At 49.0% G+C, this 22,914-nt stretch overlaps 2 protein-coding genes across 2 annotated transcripts in view; one reads left to right on the top strand and one right to left on the bottom strand.

Moving 5' to 3' along the window:
- The window catches only part of LOC122540179 (dynein axonemal heavy chain 8-like), a 1,258,818-nt gene that overhangs the window by 1,135,612 nt on the left and 100,292 nt on the right, over positions 1-22,914 (top strand). Inside the window, exon 77 of the mRNA XM_087976819.1 lies at positions 1,790-2,042. Within this exon, the coding sequence (XP_087832945.1) occupies positions 1,790-2,042 (253 nt within the window). The remainder of the gene's footprint in view (positions 1-1,789; positions 2,043-22,914) is intronic.
- Positions 10,090-13,082, bottom strand: LOC148151787 (uncharacterized). The gene is given in 4 exon segments (XM_087975808.1): positions 10,090-10,434; positions 10,437-12,072; positions 12,074-12,367; positions 12,567-13,082. Coding segments are annotated over 4 exon segments (2,655 nt in total). The 3' UTR covers positions 10,090-10,225.

The raw sequence follows: 22,914 nt of genomic DNA, 5'->3' as shown, positions 1-22,914 counted from the left end.
TTAGTTTGTAATCTGTAAATATTTCTCCTATATACCTTCAATCCGAAAGTAACTTAGATTGTTAAACTAGCAGCTATTATCACCCAATTAACCTGTGTGGTTTTCCTGTCAAGTCACTATTTTGTGCTGGGCTCTGATCAGGGGCTTCAAAACAAAACCTTACGAACTACAAGTCCAAAAAAAACAAGCAAAAAAACACCCCTTTCCCTCTGCATTGAATTCCCACACTGCCTCCACAGTGCCCAAAATATTTACTCACTTAGTCCCACTCCAGATGGTGACCTCCCCTTCCTGAGTGAAGCTTACTGATTGACCTCCTTCTGAAAATTCAATTACAACACATCTACTGGTTCCCTTCAATCCACTCTGGTTCAGACTTCCTCAAAATATTCTAGTTAATTAGTCAGATATGATTTCCCTTTCAGGAAGCCAAGCTGACTCCACTTGAATAAATTATGATTTTCCAAATATCTGCTGTTACTTCCTTAACGATTGATTCCATACTTTTCCAACAATGGATGTTAGGTTAGTCAGGCTAAAGTTACCGCTTGTTGCCTCCCTCACTTCCGATGCCACCTGTCCTGCCAAGTTTCTCCAGTGCTTACTGTAAGTAAATTACTGGTTAATCATTTCACATTTTCAACATTTATGTTCCTACAATCCTTGCTGCTAAAGCTTTGTACCAAATAAAACAAGCCTAACCTGATACAACACAGACAAAAGCATCTAACTGAGGATACTGAAATTCTGAAATTAAAACAGAAAATGGTGGAAGTACTCAGAGAGTCTGACTGCTTCTTTGGAGATAAAAACCAAGTTAATGACTCATGTCAAGGGCCTTGCTTCACGACTGAACCAAGGTCGAAGTGTAATAGGTTTTAAACAAGTGAAAGGCAGCAAGAGAGAAAAAGAACAAAAGGGAAGGTCTCTGATAGATTGGAGAACAGAAGAAGCTAACTGACAAACAGTTGGCTAGTCTAAAACACAAAGGTAATAGTAGCAAAGAAACAAAACATTTGTCCAGAGTGGACGGGAACAATTGGAGGAATATGAGCCAGGAGCAGGCAGGTGAACCTCCTTAAGTTTGGGATTATGGTCAGCATGGACTGGTTGGACCAAAGGGTCAGTTTCCGTGCTATATGACTGTATGAATGGCAGAGTATTGTACAACAGCAAATAAATGAAAATAAAGTTTAAAAGCTGGCACGTGCAAAGCAGAAGCAAAATGGGAAAGGATTAAGTTTACAGTCTGAAATTGTTGAAGTCAATCAATTATTCATTTGAATAAAGTATCAGCAGAAAATCTATTCCAGCCAATCAGTGGCGATGGAAATGCATCTTGGGACCTTCAAAGAATATTCTGTCAAAATAAAGCTCTTCTGAAGAGAGCATCAATTTGAATGTCACAGTTAGTCTTTGAAGGGAGACAACGAGGCTCATGTGAAACAGAAAGACTGACATGGCTTTGTTGGGCCAAATGGCTTATTTCTGTGCTGCAGTATGTATTTTGTGGGAATCAGTTTAGCTCAGTTGGCTGGATCAATGGTTTACAGAGCAGTATAATGCCAACAGTGTGGGTTTAATTCCCATCACTGATTTGAGGTTACCATGAAGGACTCTCCTTCTCAACCTCTTCTCTCACCTGAGGTCAGGTTAGATCACCATAAATCACTTCTCTCTAATGAGAGAGCAACCCCAGTGATCTGGTAAGATACAACAACAATGCATTTTGTAAATTAAGCTGCTTCATGTCTTGAGGAATGAACTCTTGACTAGCTCTTTGTTTCAGGTTCACTGGTGGATGATGAGTCTTTGATTGGAGTTCTTCAGGTAACGAAGACAACAGCAACTGAAGTAAGTGAGAAGCTGCACGTGGCAGCAGAGACGGAGGTAAAGATTAACACAGCACAGGAAGAGTACCGACCAGCAGCTACTCGTGGGAGTATTCTCTACTTCCTTATCACTGAAATGAGCATGGTTAATATGATGTACCAGACCTCCCTTGCACAATTTCTGAAATTATTTGACCTCTCCATGGCAAGGTATGTTTCTGAATGCTGTCAGTTAATAACTTAGAAAGCAAAAGTTTACAGAAAGTAATCAAATCAATGGAGGCCAGACCTCCTTGTGTGCACATCTGATATTGTCAAAGCCCATTTAAAGAAACACCCAGTGCTGACGATCTTACATGATAATACAAAGATTAGATACACACATTAATTGGAGATGGAAACCCAGAGTAGTGCTCTGAGGACGTGAGTTCAAAGTGCACCACAACGGACAGTGAAATTTGAATACAATTGAAGAAAATCTGGAATTAAAAAGTTAGTATGGTCAGGACCAGGTGTTAATGGTTTTAAAAACCCATCTGGTTCACTAATGTCCACAAAGTGAGGAAATTTGCAATCCTTATCTGACCTGGCCAAAATATGACCCAAGACCCACAGCAATCTGGTTGCTGCTGAAATGGCTTAGCAAGCTACTCAAAACCTGTCTAAATAAAGTTGGATGCACCAACAACACCAAAAATGATAAAGACAAGCCTATCCCTATTCACCATGCAAAGTTCTTGTTAGTAATCTCAGGGAGTTTGTGAGAAAATTGGGGAGCTATGTCCATAAGACCTTAAGACCATAAGAGATAAGAGCAGAAATTAGGCTATTCAGCCCATCGAGTCTGCTCCCTAATTCAATCATGGCTGATAGGTTTCTCAACTCCATTCTCCCGTTTTCTCTGATTGTGATCCCCTTCACAATCAATAACCTATCCATCTCTGTCTTAAATATATTCATGGCCTGGCCTCCACAGCCTTCTGTGGCAATGAATTCCATAGATTCACTACATTCTGGCTGAAGAAGTTTCTCCTTACATCTGTTCTAAAAGGTCTTCCCTTTACTCTAAGTCTGTGCCCCCAGGTTCTAATCTCTCCTACTAATGGAAACATTTTCCCACCATCTACTCTATCTGGGCCATTCAGTATTCTGTAAGTTTCTAGCAGATCCCCCCTCATCCTTCTAAACTCCATTGAGTATAAACCCAGAGTTTGCAAATGTTCATCCTATGTTAAGTTTTTCATTCCTGTAACCATTCTTGTGAACCTCCTCTGAACGCGTTCCAGGGCCAATACATCCTTCCTGAGGTATGGGGCTGAAAACTGTGCACAATATTCCAAACGTGATCTGACCAGAGTCTTATAGAGCCTCAGAAGTACATCCCTGCTTTTATATTCAAGTCCTCTCAAAATAAGTGTTAACATTGCATTTGCCTTCCTAACAATTGACTCAACCTGCAAGTTTACCTTGAGAGAATCCTGGACTAGAACCCCCAAGTCTCTTTGCACTTCAGACTTTAGAATTTTCTCCCCATTTAGAAACTAGTCCATGCCTCTATTACAGCACCAGGTACCCAGATTTGATTCCAGCCTCAAGTGACTGTGTGTGGAGTTTGCACATTCTCCCCGTGTCTGCATGAGTTTCCTCTGGATGCTCGGTTTCCTCCCACAATCCAAGAATGTGCAGGCCAGGTGAATTGGTCATGCTTAAATTGCCCATGGTGTTCAGGGATGTGTAGGTTAAATGCACTAGTCAGCGGCAAATATCGGGTTGGGGAATGGGTCTGGGTGGGTTATTCTTCAGAGGGTCAGTGTGGACTTGTTGGGCCAAACGGCCTGTTTCCACACTATAGGGATTCTAATTCTAAAAATTCCTACCAAAGTGCATGACCTCACACTTTCCCACGTTGTATCCCATCTGTCACTTCTTTGCCCGTTCTTCTCACCTGTCCAAATCCTTCTGCAGACTTCCTACCTCCTCAATGCTACGTCACTCTACTTATCTTTGTATCATCTGCAAACCTAGCCAGAATCCCCTCAGTTCCTTGATCGAGATCGTTAATGAATAAAGTGAAAAGTTGTCCCAACACTGAGCCTTGCAGAACACCACTTGTACCTAGCTGCCATCCTGAGAAGGACCCTTTTATTCCCATTCTCTGCTTTCTGCCAGACAGCCAAACTTCTATCCATGCTAGCACTTTGCCTCTGACACCATGGGCCCTTAGCTTACTCAATAGCATCCTGTACAGCACCTTGTCAAAGGCCTTCTTGAAGACCAGGTAGTTAACATTGGCTCTAATTGGTCTAACCTGTTTGATACTTCCTCAAAGAATTCTAGCAGATTTGTTAGGTATGATCTCCCCTAGATGAGACCATGCTGACTTTGCCTTATTTTACCATACACTTCCAAGTGTTCAGAAATCTCATCCTTCACAATGGACTCCAGGATCTTACCCACGACCAAGGTTAGGATAATCGGTCTCACAGACCATTCAAGCAACAGCCTGAAATATTCATACCTTACACAATCTTACCTTATGAATAGCCTCACACAATCTTACCTTACAAATAATATAATGGATGCCATCATCATGATCCCCGGATGTGGTCTTCTGGACAGACCCAAAAACTCACTGTATTGAAACAGGCACTGTACTGAAAAATTGACCTATCCACTGTACTGAAACACAGATCCACTCACTGTACAGAAAAGCAGACCCATCCACTGTACTGAAACACAGATACTGGATTGACAAACAGACCCATTCACTGCACAGATACACAGACCCATTAACTGTACTGAAACACAGGCCCATTCATTGTACTGAAACACAGACCCATCCACCGTACTATAACACAGACACTGTATAGAAAAACAGACCCATTCATTGCACGGATACACAGACCCATTCACTGCAGTGAAACACAGATCCACCCACCGTACTGAAACACAAACCTACTCACTGTACTGAAACACAGACACTGTACTGAAAAACAGACCCATTCACTGTACTGAAACACAGACCTATTCACTGTACTGAAACACAGACCCATTCACTTTACTAAAACACAGACCCATCTACCATACTGAAACACAGATACTGTACTGAAACACAGACCCATTCACTGCACTGAAACACAGACCCATTCACTGCAGTGAAACACAGACCCATCCATCATACTAAAACATAGACACTGTACAGAAAAACAGACCCATTCACTGCACGGATACACAGACCCATTCACTGCAGTGAAACACAGACCCATCCACCGTACTGAAATACAAACCTACTCACTGTACTGAAACACTGACACTGTACTGAAAAACAGACCCATTCACTGTACTGAAACACGGACCCATTCACTGCAGTGAAACACAGACCCATTCACTGTACTAAAAAACGGACCCATTCACTGCACTGAAACACAGACCCATTCACTGCAGTGAAACGCAGGCCCACTCACTGGACTGAAACACAGACCCACTCACTGTATTGAAACACAGACCCACTCACTATACAGAAACACCGATGCTGTACAGAAAAACAGACCCATTCACTGCACTCAAACACAGACCCATTCACTGCAGTGAAACACAGACCCATTTACTGAACTGAAATGCAGACCCACTCACTGTACTGAAACACAGACCCACTCATTGTACTGAAACACAGACACATTCACTGTACTGAAACATAGACCCATTCACGACAGTGAAACGCAGATCCACTCACTGTATTGAAACACAGACCAATTCACTGTATTGAAACACAGGCTCACTAACTATACTGAAACACAAAGCCACTCACTGTACTGAAAAATACACCCATTCACTATACTGAAAAACAGACCGATTCACTGCACTGAAACACAGACCCATTCACTGTACAGGGAAACATCCCCACTCACTGCACCAGGAAACAAAAGCCATACACTGTATCAGGAAACAGGCCCACACACTGTACAGGGAAACAGGGCCAGGAAACAGAATCGCATACTATACAGGGAAACAGACCAACACTGTACAGAGAAACAGGATCATACACTGTACCAGGAAACAAGCCCACACACTGTAACAGGAAACAGACCCACATAATGTACCAGGAAACAGATGCATATAATGTACAGGGAAACTGGCCCACACACTGGGCCGGAAAATAGGCCCACACATAGTAACTGGGAAACAGAACATAGAACATTATAGCGCAGTACAGGCCATTCGGCCCTCAATGTTGTGCCGCCCTGTCATACTAATCTGAAGCCCATTCCACCTACACTATTCCATGTACGTCCATTTGCCAGTCAAATGACGACTTAAATGCACTTAAACTTGGTGAATCTACTACCGATGCAGGCAAAGCATTCCATACCGACACACACTGTACCAGAAAAAACAAATCCACACTCTGTACCGGGAAACAGGCCCACACACTGAACTGGGTAACAGGCCCACACACTGGAAAGGGAAACAGACCCACACACTGTACCAGGAAACAGAGCCACGCACTCTACAGGGAAACAGGCCCACATACTGGGCAGGGAACCTGGCCTACACACTCTACAGGGAAACAGGCCCAAACACGGTGCCAGGAAACAGAGTCGTATACTGTACAGGGAAACAGGCACACATACTGGGCAGGGAACCAGGCCCACACACTCTACAGGGAAACAGGCCCAAACATGGTGCCAGGAAACAGAGTCATATACTGTACAGGGAATCAGGCCCCCACTGTACAGAGAAATAGGACCTTACACTGTACCAGGAAACAAGCCCACACAATGTACAGGGAAACAGACCCATACACTGCACAGGGAAACAGCCCCACACACTGTACCAGGAAGCAGACCTACACACTGTGTAGGGAAGCAGACCCACACAGAGCAACATGCCCTCATACTGTACAGGAAAACAGATCCACACACTCTACAGGGAAACAGACCCATACGCTGTACAGGGAACTATGCCCACACACTCTACAGGGAAACAGGCCCAAACACGATGCCAGGAAACAGAGTCGCATACTGCACAGGGAAACAGGCCCACACAGTACAAAGAAACAGGACCATACACTGTACCAGGAAACAAGCCCACACAATGTACAGGGAAACAGGTATACTGTACAGGGAATCAGGCCCCCACTGTAAAGAGAAATAGGACCTTACACTGTACCAGGAAACAAGCCCACACAATGTACAGGAAACAGACCCATACACTGCACAGGGAAACAGCCCCACACACTGTACCAGGAAGCAGACCTACACACTGTGTAGGGAAGCAGACCCACACACTGTACAGAGCAACAGGCCCACATACTGTACAGGGAAACAGGCCCAAACATGGTGCCAGGAAACAGAGTTGCATACTGTACAGGGAAACAGGCCCACACAGTACAAAGAAACAGGACCATACACTGTACCAGGAAACAAGCCCACACAATGCACAGGGAAACAGACCCATACAATGCACAGGGAAACAGCCCCACACACTGTGCCAGGAAGCAGACCTACACACTGTGCAGGGAAGCAGACACACACACTGTACCAGGAAGCAGACCTACACACTGTACAGGGAAATAGACTCACACACTGTACCAAGAAGCAGACCTACACACTGTACAGAGCAACAGGCCCACATACTGTACTGGAGAAAGTGAGGTCTGCAGATGCTGGAGATCAAAGTTGAAACTTTATTGCTGGAACAGCGCAGCAGGTCAGGCAGCGTCCAGGGAACAGGAGATTCGAAGAAGGGCCTGTGCCCGAAACGTCGAATCTCCTGTTCCCTGGATGCTGCCTGACCTGCTGCGCTGTTCCAGCAATAAAGTTTCCACATACTGTACAGGAAACCAGACCCACACACACCACAGAGAAACTGGCTCACACACTGTACAGGGAGTCAGGCCCACACACTGTAAGGGAAACAGACCCACACACTGTACCGAGAAACAGACTCCCACACTGCACCAGGAAACAGACCAACACACAGCACAGGGAAACAGCCCCACTCACTGTACTGGGAAACAGGCAGACACATTCTACTGGAAACAGGCCTACACACTATTCAGGGAAACAGGCCCACACACTGTACCAGGAAACAGACCCACATAATGTACCAGGAAACAGATGCACACAATGTACAGGGAAACAGAACCACACACGGTACCAGGAAGCAGACCTACACACTGTGCAGGGAAGAGACCCGCATTGTACAGAGCAACAGGCCCACATACTGTACAGGAAAACAGACCCACCCAGTACAGGGAAACAGACACACACACACCACAGAGAAACTGGCCCACACACTGTAAAGGGAATCAGGCCCACACACTGTACAGGGAAACAGACCCACACACTGTACAGGGAAACAGATCCATACACTGTACAGGAAAACAGACCCACACACTGTACCTGGAAACAGACTCATACACTGTACCAGGAAACAGACCAACACACGGTACTGGGAAACAGACTCATACACTGTACCAGGAAACAGACCCACACACTGTACAGGGAATCAGACACGTACACTGTACCGGGAAATAGACCCACCCAGTGTACAGGGAAACAGGCGTACACACTGTACAGGGAAACAGACCCATACACTGCACCAGGAAACAGACACTCACACTGTACAGGCATACAGGCCCACACACTGTATAGGGAAAAAGACCCACTCACTGTACAGGAAAACAGGCCCACTCACAGTATGGGGAAACAGACCTACACACTGTTCAGGGAAACAGACTGACACACTATACAAAGAAACAGGCACCACACGCTACAGGGAAACAGGCCCTCACACAGTACAGGGAAACAGACCCACACACTATGCAGAGAAATAGGTACTCACACTGTACCGGGGAACAGGCAGACTCACTCTACTGGAAGCAGACCTACACACTATTCAGGGAAACAGGTCCACACACTGTACAAGGAAACAGGCACACACAGTGCACTGGGAAACCGATCCACACACTGTAGCAGGATACGGGCCAACACACTGTACAGTCAACAAGCCATAACACTGTACAGGGAAACAGGCTCACACATTGTACGAGAAAACAGACCACAACACTGTACCAGGACAAAAACCCACACACTGTACAGGGAAACAGGCCCACACACTGAACCAGGAAGCAGCCCCACACAATGTACCGGGAAAAAAACCCATACACTTGTTAGCGCGGATGAAATGATATCAGTCCGAGCTCAGAGTGCGGTTCAACAATCGGTAATGTTTATTGCTACAGTAACGCCGGCAGAGACCAACCAAGGTCCGAATCTCGGCTGCTCTGCTGTTCCCGCGCGCAGCTACATATTATATACTTTTAGTTGTCAGGATGTGTGGAATTTGAGGATGAATGGGATGATAGTTCCCCATCATCACTGGAGTAGGTGCAAATAGAATGTTTCCTGCCATCCCAGGAGAATTGCAGGGCACACACAATAGGGTGCTAATTGGTTTATGTAAAACGGGTCCGGGTATTATCTGCTTGTCTCTCTCTGTGAGGGCAGGGGCTAGCACCCCCCCTTTGTTCCCTTGGGATGTTGGTGTGTATTGGTCTGTCCGTTCCTGTCTGGTGGATGCCTGTCCTTTGTGTCAGGGTGGCTCCGTATCGATGGGTATGGGTGTGTTTCAGTCAGTCTCTTGATGTGATTAGGAGATGGGTTTCCATATTAATTAATTCCGGAGTTTTGGTCCATGAGTCATGGGTAGTGTTGGTATAGTGTGGATTTTATCTGTCCTCTGTCTCCTATCTCCCGGTCACATGGGCGGACCGGCAGCTGCTGAGTTTTGTGGGTTTAAAGCTGCGAATGCTGTTTAAAACACAACATGAATTCTTATAGATTCCCGATGTAGGCATAGTCCCGTGGCGGCACGGTGGCACAGTGGTATGGGCGGCACGGTGGCACAGTGGTTAGCACTGCTGCCTCACAGCGCCAGAGACCCGGGTTCAATTCCCACCTCAGGCGACTGACTGTGTGGAGTTTGCACGTTCTCCCCGTGTCTGCGTGGGTTTCCTCCGGGTGCTCCGGTTTCCTCCCACAGTCCAAAAATGTGCAGGTCAGGTGAATTGGCCATGCTAAATTGCCCGTAGTGTTAGGTAAGGGGTAAATGTAGGGGTATGGGTGGGTTGCGCTTCGGCGGGTTGGTGTGGACTTGCTGGGCCGAAGGGCCTGTTTCCACACTGTAAGTAATCTAATCTATCTAATTTTAAAAAAATCTAAAAAAAAGCTGGGCGGCTCTGATGCCCGCTTGCAGTCCCCCCTTTCGGCAAGGGGTTGGACACGTCCACACCCCCGATGCCGATATTTTAAAAGTCGGCTCCTCGCCCGGTACATTCCGCCGGCCGTCATGTTGCAGTCATGGGGCCTTTGGATAGTCCCGGGAGAAGGTCACATTAACTCGAGCCCTGTGAGCTCACGGTGCCTGATCGCCCACCAGGAGTCGATGGCGTGGAGAATGGTCTTCCTGGCCTTTCGTTTCTTGTACTGGCGGCATGAAAGACACGCCAGCAGGAGCCAGGCCAGAGCCAGTAGTGACTGTATGCCTACCATGGTGTGCGAGATGATTCGGATCCAGGGATGGATGTTTACGTTCAGGCCCAATCCCACACCCTCTGCGCCCACCCCTGGGACTGCAGAGCTGTGTCTGTGTCCTCCTCTAGGTCCTTTACATGCGACTGCAACTGGTGATACAATTTCACTGAGTGTCCTACCCGGGTCCTAAGCTCCCGTAAGACCTCAGCCAAATGTGGGATGGGGGCTTGTTCAGGCTCCTGATATTCCCTGAGGGTGTCCCTGAATTTATCAGTAGTTTGTATGGACTCGGGGTTCCGTCGTCGGACCTCTGAGATGTGAGCTTGCCCACCCATGACTGGGCGCCTGGGGGCGAAGCAGAACTCGTGCTGGGGAATCGGGCACTGCAGTCCGTTATACCAAAATGAGGTTTCAAGAGTGGAGACACAATATCGTCTCCCCCCCCCACCATACCCTGCCCTAGTGAAGTGGGGGCCCGTGGGTTCGATTTCAAGGGTGCAGCCCTGTGTCCGGTTGAACCCGCATTCCGCTGTTTCACTCCTTCGTAAGGGGTGAGGGCAGATGGTAATTGCCCCCCGCTGCTTGCAGCCTGTAAGCGGCACCCCGTACACAGCGCCGTTTCGAGATATGGCTGTGTGGTGAGCTAATCGATAGTTGAGGGAAGCGTTTTCCCGTATGACTCCGATGTTCTCAATGTGAAACAGGGGAAACGGCCCCGACTCTGGGGTGACCACGGGGATCAGGAGGACAATCCCGACTCCTATCGCCTCACTGACCTCAAAGTCGGGCATCACTGGGTATGCTCTGGTCATACCCTTCAGAGTCCGGCTGTCGAGCGGCCCGGAGCGCCCCGCGAGTGAGGCCAGTTTGGCACTGTCGATCCAGTCGGGCACCTCCCCCCTTTGGACCTGGTCAAGATTATGCCGGATCTGGGCTACCGTCCACAGGCCATACGCATGGCACAGCTGTCCCTCGTGGATATGGGCCGTGTTTTCCCTTTCCCGGTCTATAAGGTGGTTAATGGTGTGGACGTGTGTCTCCAGGACTGCAATGCTGTCGAGCTGGGTGTATGCTCCCTCTTCCCCCAGGCGTGCCTGGTCTGCCTGATTTGTGAGAGACCTCTGTAGCAGGTCCCTCATTACCCCTTTTAGTTGCTCGACCTTTTCGTTAAGGCCCTGGATGTTTAGGGAGTTTACTACGGATGTTCCCGTGTTGAGTCCTGTGAGAGCATCGTTGACTATGTCCCGTCTGTGTCGTTGTGTGTGCATGTTATGTATGTCATTTCGGTAGTGGGTTACCCCCATGGCGTCTATGGCCCTCTCTATAATCTCCTTCCCCATCATGGCGTATAGGTTGCGTACCTGTGCTGTGCAATAGTCCAGTACCCGGATGCCCAATATATTGACCAGCACAGGCACGACCTCGTGTCGGACGTTGTCATAAAGGGCCTCTCCCTCATCCCACAATACCAGTCCCCCCACCGGCCCTGGTCCCAGAGAGGGGCATGACAATATCTCGGGAGTCGTGGTCGGGGGCGGTGTGGTCGGGGCGGGTGGAAAGCACAAATACAAAGAGACTACCGCAGCATTAGTAGGCTCGTAATATCCGCAAACAGACAGATCCCGTACAGTAAAGGCATCAAAGGCTGGGGCTGAGGAGAGGTCCTCCAGCATGGCACACATTGTCCCGAACATGCAACCCCCCCAAGTCCATCGCCTCAGCACGCCGGAGGCAGGTCGGCCGCGGGTCGCACTCCGAAGTGCAGAATAAACAGAGTGTCTGTACGCCCGGGAGAACTTCCAGCCAGGCGTTGTAGAACGCGTCGATCACATCGGGCTTGTCCCTTGCAGGAATACAGATGGCGTCGGACGCGTTGAAGGCAACACCGTGGCGGTAGAAGTTGTCATATATTTCGGGGAAGGAAGGCACTAGTCGTAGGGCGAAGAGGAGAGCAGGGAGGAGAGCGGTGCTCAGTGGGAAGAGAGGGGGAGAGGCACCCTTACCAAGGGTGTAGGGTTAGTGTGTGTAGGAGCAGGTCTCCCTGGAACTGGTCCACTCGTTGCACTGTAAGGAGAAAGAGGGGCGGTTAGAGTCAAGTCAAAAGGGGGGGGGGGGGGAGAGTCTGTCTGGTCGGGGCTTAAGGGTAGGATTTAAGCTGGGACCAGTGTTTCCACCTGCCCTTTCCCTTCATGTCGACACAGGCGCACGTGTCGCTGGTGAGGATGATTTTGTGCGGTCCCAGCCACCGGGGGGCGAAGCCGGGCCAGTCGGGGGCAGCCCTAACCAGGACTTTGTCCCCAACGCCGGGAAGGGGTTGGGCGGGCAGATGCGGCTGTAGTTTTGCCTGGTCCCTAATGTCCTGCTGGTCGCGCGCAGTTTGTCTAAGGGCCCGCAGCTGCCTGATATAGCACGTCACCCTGTCCCTCAGGGGGGCCATGTCTTCCCCCCCGACCATGACGTTCTCTGGTAGTCGCATGGCCCTCCCCGTCATGAGCTCGAAGGGAGTGAGGCAAGTGGAGCGGCCTGGGGTGGCCCTTAAGCGCATCAGTATGCAGGGCAGAACGTCCACCCAGCCCTGCCCTGTTTCGGCGATCGCCCTCGCGATCGCTGCTTTGAGGGTCCGGTTCATGCGCTCGACCATCCCGGAGCTCTGGGGATGGAATGGGACGTGGAAGCGCTGTCTGATGCCTAGGAGGCGGCAGGCCAGTTTCATTGCGCTTCCGGTGAAGTGCGTGCCCTGGTCTGAGTCTAAACATTTTGAATTGACCTGCAGGGTCCAAGGCTTTTTACAAAGTGAAAGGTTAGGGTCTCTTCTACTCTGTGTGAAGAAATGATTCCTGACATTATCCTTTTGTTGTCTGGCTTTAATTTTACACAGTCTTGCTCTTGATTCTCCTGCCAGAGGAAATCGTTTCTCTCTGTCTGCCCTTTCAACTCTTTTAGTTATCTTAAACAATCCAATTAAAACACCCTTCATCACCTTCATTGTATGGAGTATTTGGGTCTAATCAATGTGGAATTCATGCTCAAATTCTAATTGTTCTGTCATATTTTTGCCAAAAGTCTTCCTTTCCAGCAGTTTCCTGGACATTATCTCCCCAGCTCAAGTTAAGCAAATCTTGCAGCCTCATTTTAAATCCTTAAAAATTTGGCCTTTCCAATTTGAGCATGAGGTTCCATCTGCATTCCCGCAAGGTAAACATAGAAATTTGTTCTTGTTAACTTTGCTATTTGGCTTCCTCTTCGATTCTGGCAGATTAACTTGTGAACCTCAGGGATATCTTTTGGAAAGCCAATAACCCAGTCCTACAAATGGCTTTTTGTAGACCCCTCCTCTGTCAAGGTCAATCTCCATGGCAGCATGAATCATATGAGTCTCCTTGTATCCAGTCAGATAGAAATGTTCATTAGCTAACCTTTAGTTTCCAACTATTGGACTCAAGTAACTAATCTAAAGCAAAAAAAATTATAGTCTGGCATTCTCAATACCTGAGACTTGGAGACTAACAGTCTATTCACTCTTAACACAATCTACCATTGTCTACAAGTGTGAATACCTTCCCTCGAAAACAACTAAGGGACACCTTTAATCTTAACAATCCAGTTTGCTATCGGTGAAATTCAAATCTGCCTTTATGTTACCCTAATTTACTGACAGCCCCAAAATGTAACCATCTTGTAAAAATAATTGTTTGGTAGTACTGAACTTAAAACATGTCTAAAAAGAGACATGAGGTTGAAGCTTTTTGACTTGCACTCATCAGGATTGAAATGAAGCATAGCCTTAATAAGTTTCTTATTCTTGTCGACTATAAAACGGGTAAGGGAACCCTCTGGCCCCCAATCTAGGTCTTCGGCCGCGCTCCCACCCATGGTAGGGGCGCAGCGGGTGTAACTTAACAGAAGCTAATTTAAAGTAAAGCTAGCAGGCGTGCTAAGGGATGTTGCTGGCACTGGCTTATTAATCTCCCAGTCGGGAAGCCCACTCCCTGTAAGTCGAACCCTAGCCCCGCGGGTCAACCTGGGCGGGGGGGGGATAGTTACAGACGGGGCGCGTGTCGATTCCTGAGCGCGCAACCCCAGGTTTCCATGAGTCTCTCTCTCACTGCCTGACGTTCAGCGGCTGTGTGTACCCCACAAACACTGGACGTGAACCAGTGGCCCGAGTGCAAGGGGGTTGGCGTGAAGTCAGACCTAACCGCGCCTGATCCTGCAGATGCCAATACCTCGGGACCGCGAGGTCAATGGGCAGAGCGTATAACCGCCGGTTGGCCCAAAGGCCCCGTGTCTCGGGCTGGTTTGGAGACTTCCCTTCTTGTACTGCGCGTAGACCTCCCAGCCTCTACCGCATACGCAAGGAAGGCGCTAAAACCGGGCTCAACGTACAATGGGGTCCCCTAACTCCCACTGCAGAGGTCAACCAGGAAGGCTTGTTTGGTCGGTTTTTAAACAGGGGGGGTCAATCTGTCGGGGTCTCGTACCTAAAGTCGTCGGTCCAAGGATAGTCCGTCAGTCACAGTAGCACATTGACAATAAACGACGATAATAATAATCACGCACACTTTTACTAGTGTTCCGCGACCCCAATCGCCCACCCGCGAAGGATCACTCACACACACACACACACACACTTTCAAAGAGTACTCTACTGTTACACGACTGCCGGACTCACTCTGTTCACAGGTTCAGATAACTGCCGGCAGTGAAGTCCCTTGCAGGGCACTGGGAGACTTTTACACGAGAAGTAAAAGAGTAAAGATACTCACCCAGTGCCGTCGCAGGGATCCAGCAGCCGTCGTTAACCAGGACGAAGCCCCCAATTGTTAGCGCGGATGAAATGATATCAGTCCGAGCCCAGAGTGCGGTTCAACAATCGGTAACGTTTATTGCTACAGTAACGCCGGCGGAGACCAACCGAGGTCCGAATCTCGGCTGCTCTGCTATTCCCGCGCGCAGCTACATATTATATACTTTTGGTTGTCAGGATGTGTGGAATTTGAGGATGAATGGGATGATAGTTCCCCATCATCACTGGAGTAGGTGCAAATAAAATGTTTCCTGCCGTCCCAGGAGAGTTGCAGGGCACGCACAATAGGGTGCTAATTGGTTTATGTAAAACAGGTCCGGGTATTATCTGCTTGTCTCTCTCTGTGAGGGCAGGGGCTAGCACCCCCCCTTTGTTCCCTTGGGGTGTTGGTGTGTATTGGTCTGTCTGTTCCTGTCTGGTGGATGCCTGTCCTTTGTGTCAGGGTGGCTCCATATCGATGGGTATGGGTGTGTTTCAGTCAGTCTCTTGATGTGATTAGGAGATGGGTTTCCATATTTAATTAATTCCGGAGTTTTGGTCCATGAGTCATGGGTAGTGTTGGTCTAGTGTGGATTTGATCTGTCCTCTGTCTCCTATCTCCCGGTCACATGGGTGGACCGGCAGCTGCTGAGTTCTGTGGGTTTAAAGTTGCGACTGCTGTTTAAAACACAAAATGAATTCTTATAGTTTCCCGATGTAGGCATAGTCCCGTGGCAAAAGCAGGGTGGCTCTGATGCCTGCTTGCACACTGTTCAGGGAAACAGGCCCACATATTGTACAGGGAAACTGGTCCACACAATGAACCAGGAAGCAGACCCACACACTGTACAGTGAAACAGGACACACATTGCACAGGGAAACAGATCCATACGCTGTACAGGGAAACAGACCCACACACTGTACAGGAAACCAGGCGCACATACTGTATAGGGAAACAGACCCACACACTGTACCCAGAAACAGACACACACTGTACAGGGAAACAGACCCACACACTGTACAGGAAACCAGGCGCACACACTGTATAGGGAAACAGGCCCACACATTGAACTGAGAAACAGACTCACGCACTGTACCAGGAAACAGATCAACACATGGTTCAGGGAAACAGGACTACACACTGTACTGGGAAACAGGCCCACACACTCTTCCAGGAAACAAGCCCACACGCTGTATCGGGAAACAGGCACTCACACTGTGCATGGAAATAGACCCATACACTGTACCAGGAAACAGACCCAAACACAGTATCTGGAAACAAACCAACACACTATACAGGGAAACAGGCCCACATACTGTACCCGGAAACAGACCAACACACTGTACAGGAAAACAGGCCCACACACTGTGCAGGGAACCAGGCCCACACATTGTACAGGGAAACAGACCCAAAGACCCAAACACTGTATCAGGAAACAAACCAACACACTATACAGGTAAACAGGCCCACACACTGTACCCGGAAACAGACCCACACACTGTACAGGGAAACAGGCCCACATACTGTGCAGGGAACCAGACCCACACACTGTACAGGGAAACAGGCCCAGATATTGTACAGGGAAACAGGTCCACACTGCACAGGGAAATAGACCCACACATTGTTTAGGGAAACAGACCCACACACTGTTCAGGGAAATATACTCACACACTTTAACAGGAAACAGAACCACTCACTGTAAAGGGAAACAGGTCCACAAAAAGTACAGGGAAACAGACCCACACATTGTATACAGAAACATTCCCACACACTGTACCGGGAAACAGAGTCACACACTGTACTCGGAAACAGAGCCACACACTATACAGGGAAATAGGCCCACATACTGTACAGGGAAACAGGCCCACACACTGAACTGGGAAACAGACTTACGCACTGTACCAGGAAACAGACCAACACACGGTACTGGGAAACAGACCCACACACTGTACAGGGAATCAGACACATAGACTGTACCGGGAAATACACCCACCCAGTGTACAGGGAAAGAGGCGCACACACTGTACAGGGAAACAGACCCATACACTGTACCAGGAAACAGACACTCACACTGTAAAGGCATACAGGCCCACACACTGTATAGGGAAAAAGACCCACTCATTGTACAGGGAAACAGGCCCACTCACAGTATGGGGAAACAGACCTACACACTGTTCAGGGAAATAGGCCCACTCAGTGTACTGGGAAACAGACTGACACACTGTACAAAGAAACAGGCACCACACGCTACTGGGAAACAGGCCCTCACACAGTACAGGGAAACATACCCACACACTATGCAGAGAAATAGGTACTCACACTGTACCGGGGAACAGGCAGACTCACTCTACTGGAAGCAGACCTACACACTATTCAAGGAAAGAGGTCCACACATTGTACAAGGAAACAGGCTCACACAGTGCACTGGGAAACCGATCCACACACTGTAGCAGGATACGGGCCGACACACTGTACAGTCAACAGGCCTTAACAGGGAAACAGGCTCACACATTGTACGAGAAAACAGGCCACAACACTGTACCAGGACAAAAACCCACACACTGTACAGGGAAACAGGCCCACACACTGAACCAGGAAGCAGCCCCACACAATGTACCAGGACAAAAACCCATACACTGTTCAGGGAAACAGGCCCACATATTGTACAGGGAAACTGGTCCACACAATGAACCAGGAAGCAGACCCACACACTGTACCAGGAAACAGGCACTCACATTGTGCAGAGAAATAGACCCATACGCTGTACCAGGAAACAGGCCCACACACTGTACCCAGAAACAGACCCACACACTGTACAGGGAAACAGGCCCACATACTGTGCAGGAAACCAGGCGCACACAGTGTATAGGGAAACAGGCCCTCACATTGAACTGGGAAACAGACTCACGCACTGTACCAGGAAACAGACCAACACATGGTTCAGGGAAACAGGACTACACACTGTACAGGGAAACTGGTCCACACACTGTTCCAGGAAACAAGCCCACACGCTGTATGGGGAAACAGACCCACACACTGTATCGGGAAACAGGCACGCACACTGTGCATGGAAATAGACCCATACACTGTACCAGGAAACAGACCCAAACACTGTATCTGGAAACAAACCAACACACTATACAGGGAAACAGGCCCACACACTGTACCCAGAAACAGACCCCACACACTGTACAGGGAAACAGGCCAACACACTGTACCGGAAACAGACCCACACACTGTACAGGGAAACAGGCCCACATACTGTGCAGGGAACCAGGCCCACACACTGTACAGGGAAACAGACCCAAAGACCCAAACACTGTATCTGGAAATAAACCAACACACTATACAGGCAAACAGGCCCACACACTGTACAGGGAAACAGGCCCACATATTGTACAGGGAAACTGGTCCACACAATGAACCAGGAAGCAGACCCACACACTGTACAGTGAAACAGGACACACATTGCACAGGGAAACAGATCCATACGCTGTACAGGGAAACAGACCCACACACTGTACCCAGAAACAGACCCACACACTGTACAGGGAAACAGACCCACATACTGTGCAGGAAACCAGGCGCACACACTGTATAGGGAAACAGGCCCACATATTAAACTGGGAACAGACTCACGCACTGTACCAGGAAACAGACCAACACATGGTTCAGGGAAACAGGACTACACACTGTACTGGGAAACAGGCCCACACACTGTTCCAGGAAACAAGCCCACACACTGTATCGGGAAACAGACTCACACACTGTATCGGGAAACAGGCAGTGACACTGTGCATGGAAATAGACCCACACACTGTACCCGGAAACAGACCCACACACTGTACAGGGAAACAGACCCACATACTGTGCAGGGAACCGGGCCCACACACTGTATAGGGAAACAGGCCCACATATTGTACAGGGAAACTGATCCACACAATGAACCAGGAAGCAGACCCACACACTGTACAGTGAAACAGGACACACATTGCAGAGGGAAACAGGTCCACACTGCACAGGGAAACAGACCCACAGACTGTTCAAGGAAATATACTCACACACTTTAACTGGAAACAGACCCACTCACTGTAAAGGGAAACAGGTCCACAAAAAGTACAGGGAAACAGACCCACACATTGTACACAGCAACATTCCCCCCACACACTGTACCGGGAAACAGAGTCACACACTGTACTAGGAAACAGAGCCACACACTATACAGGGAAATAGGCCCACATACTGTACAGGGAAACAGGCCCACACACTGAACTGGGAAACAGACTTATACACTGTACCAGGAAACAGACCAACACACGGTACTGGGAAACAGACCCACACACTGTACAGGGAATCAGACCCATAGACTGTACCGGGAAATACACCCACCCAGTGTACAGGGAAACAGGCGCACACACTGTACAGGGAAACAGACCCATACACTGTACCAGGAAACAGACACTCACACTGTAAAGGCATACAGGCCCACACACTGTATAGGGAAAAAGACACACTCACTGTACAGGGAAACAGGCCCACTCACAGTATGGGGAAACAGACCTACACACTGTTCAGGGAAACAGGCTCACACACTGTACTGGGAAACAGACTGACACACTACAACGAAACAGGCACCACACGCTACAGGGAAACAGGCCCTCACACAGTACAGGGAAACAGACCCACACACTATGCAGAGAAATAAGTACTCACACAGTACCGGGGAACAGGCAGACTCACTCTACTGGAAGCAGACCTACACACTATTCAGGGAAAGAGGTCCACACACTGTACAAGGAAACAGACACACACAGTGCACTGGGAAACTGATCCACACACTGTAGCAGGATACGGACCGACACACTGTACAGTCAACAGGCCTTAACACTGTACAGGGAAACAGGCTCACACATTGTAGGAGAAAACAGACCACAACACTGTACCAGGACAAAAACCCACACACTGTACAGGGAAACAGGCCCACACACTGAACTAGGAAGCAGCCCCACACAATGTACCGGGACAAAAACCCATACACTGTTCAGGGAAACAGGCCCACATAGTACAGGGAAACTGGTCCACACAATGAACCAGGAAGCAGACCCACACACTGTACAGTGAAACAGGACACACATTGCACAGGGAAACAGATCCATACGCTGTGCAGGGAAACAGACCCACACACTGTACCCAGAAACAGACCCACACACTGTACAGGGAAACAGGCCCACATACTGTACAGGAAACCAGGCGCACACACTGTATAGGGAAACAGGCCCTCACATTGAACTGGGAAACAGACTCATGCACTGTACCAGGAAACAGACCAACACATGGTTCAGGGAAACAGGACTACACACTGTACAGGGAAACAGGACTACACACTGTACTGGGAAACAGGTCCACACACTCTTCCAGGAAACAAGCCCACACACTGTATCGGGAAACAGACCCACACACTGTATTGGGAAACAGGCACTCATACTGTGCATGGAAATAGACCCATACACTGTACCAGGAAACAGACCCAAACACTGTATCTGGAAACAAACCAACACACTATACAGGGAAACAGGCCCACACACTGTACCCGGAAACAGACCCACACACTGTACAGGGAAACAGACCCACATACTGTGCAGGGAACCAGGCCCACACACTGTACAGGGAAACAGACCCAAAGACCCAAACACTGTATCTGGAAATAAACCAACATACTATACAGGTAAACAGGCCCACACACTGTACAGGGAAACAGGCCCACATATTATGCAGGGACCCAGACCCGCACACTGTACAGGGAAACAGGCCCACATATTGTACAGGGAAACTGGTCCGCACAATGAACCAGGAGGCAGACCCACACACTGTACAGTGAAACAGGACACACATTGCACAGAGAAACAGATCCATACGCTGTACAGGGAAACAGACCCACACACTGTACCCAGAAACAGACCCACACACTGTACAAGGAAACAGGCCCACATACTGTGCAGGAAACCAGGCGCACACACTGTACAGGGAAACAGGCCCACACATTAAACTGGGAAACAGACTCACACACTGTACCAGGAAACAGACCAACACATGGTTCAGGGAAACAGGACTACACACTGTACTGGGAAACAGGCCCACACACTGTTCCAGGAAACAAGCCCACACACTGTTCCAGGAAACAGACCAACACATGGTTCAGGGAAACAGGACTACACACTGTACTGGGAAACAGGCCCACACACTGTTCCAGGAAACAAGCCCACACGCTGTATCGGGAAACAGGCACTCACACTTTGCATGGAAATAGACCCACACACTGTACCCGGAAACATACCCATACACTGTACAGGGAAACAGACCCAAACAGTGTATCTGGAAACAAACCAACACACTATACAGGGAAACAGGCCCACACACTGTACCAGGAAACAGACCCACACACTGTACCAGGAAACAGGCCCACACACTGTACAGGGAAATAGACCCACACACTGTATCCGGAAACAAACCAACACACTTTTTACAGGGAAAAAGGCCCTTTCACTGCAGCCAAAAACAGACCCACACACTCTGCCAGGAATCAGACCCACACACTTAACCAGGAAGCACGTCCACTCTCTGTATCAGAAAACAGATCCATACACTGTACCAGGAAATAGTCCCACATACTGGACAGGGAAACAGGTTCACACACTATACAGGGAAATAGACTCAGGCAAAAGTGAGGACTGCAGATGCTGGAAACCAGAGTTTAGATTAGAGTGTTGCTGGAAAAGCACAGCAGGTCAGGCAGCATCCGAGGAGCAGGAAAATTGAATAGGCTTCCTGATGAAGGGCTTTTGCCCGAAACGTCGATTTTACTGCTCCTCGGATGCTGCTTGATCTGCTGTGCTTTCCCAGCACCACTCTAAGGGAAATAGACCCATACACTCTGCCAGGAAACAGACCCACACATTGTACAGGAAACAGACCCACACACTGTACAGGGAAACAGGCCCACACACTGTACAGGGAAACAGGCCCACGCACTGTACAGGGAAACAGACCCACACACTGTACAGGGAAACAGACCCACATACTTTTCAGGGAACCAGGCCCACACACTGTACAGGGAAACAGACTCACATACTGTTCAGGGAACCAGGCCCACACACTATACAGGAAACAGACTCCCACACTGTTCAGGGAACCAGGCCCACACACTGTACCCAGAAACAAACCAACTCACTGTGCAGGGAAACAGACCCACACACTGTACAGGGAAACAGACCCACTCAGTGTATTAGGAAAGTGACCCACTATAGGGGAACCTCGATTATCCGTACGTGATGTGCGGGCACTATTTCGTTCGGATAATCGATTATTCCTCTGGGGCTCGGAGTTTTTAAAGTCTGCTCCCTGTTCAGGAAATTGCAGCAGCACACAGCGCACGAGACCCCACCCCTAAACCCGTGCAACATTGCCCCCGCCCCAACCCCATGCAACACTGCCCTGCCCCAAAGCTGTGCAACACTGCCCCCCACCCCAACCCTGCCCAACATTGCCCCGCCCCCAAAGCTGTGCAACACCGCCTCCATCCCCAAATCCAACCCCGCCCAACACTGCCCCTGCTCCCAGCACTGCCCCTGCCCCAACCCCAACCCCAACCCCATCCAACACTGCCCCCGCACCCAACACTGCCCCCACCCCCAAAGCTGTGCAATACTGCCCCCACACCCAACACTGCTCCCACCCCCAAAGCTGTGCAATACTGCCCCC

Source organism: Chiloscyllium plagiosum, unplaced genomic scaffold (genome assembly GCF_037043375.1).
Source record: "Chiloscyllium plagiosum isolate Xiang-an unplaced genomic scaffold, Cpla_swu_hap1 HiC_scaffold_3, whole genome shotgun sequence".
NCBI lineage: Eukaryota > Metazoa > Chordata > Chondrichthyes > Orectolobiformes > Hemiscylliidae > Chiloscyllium > Chiloscyllium plagiosum.
Note: the sequence above shows the minus strand (reverse complement) of the source record. Positions and strands in the feature narration are given on the sequence as shown.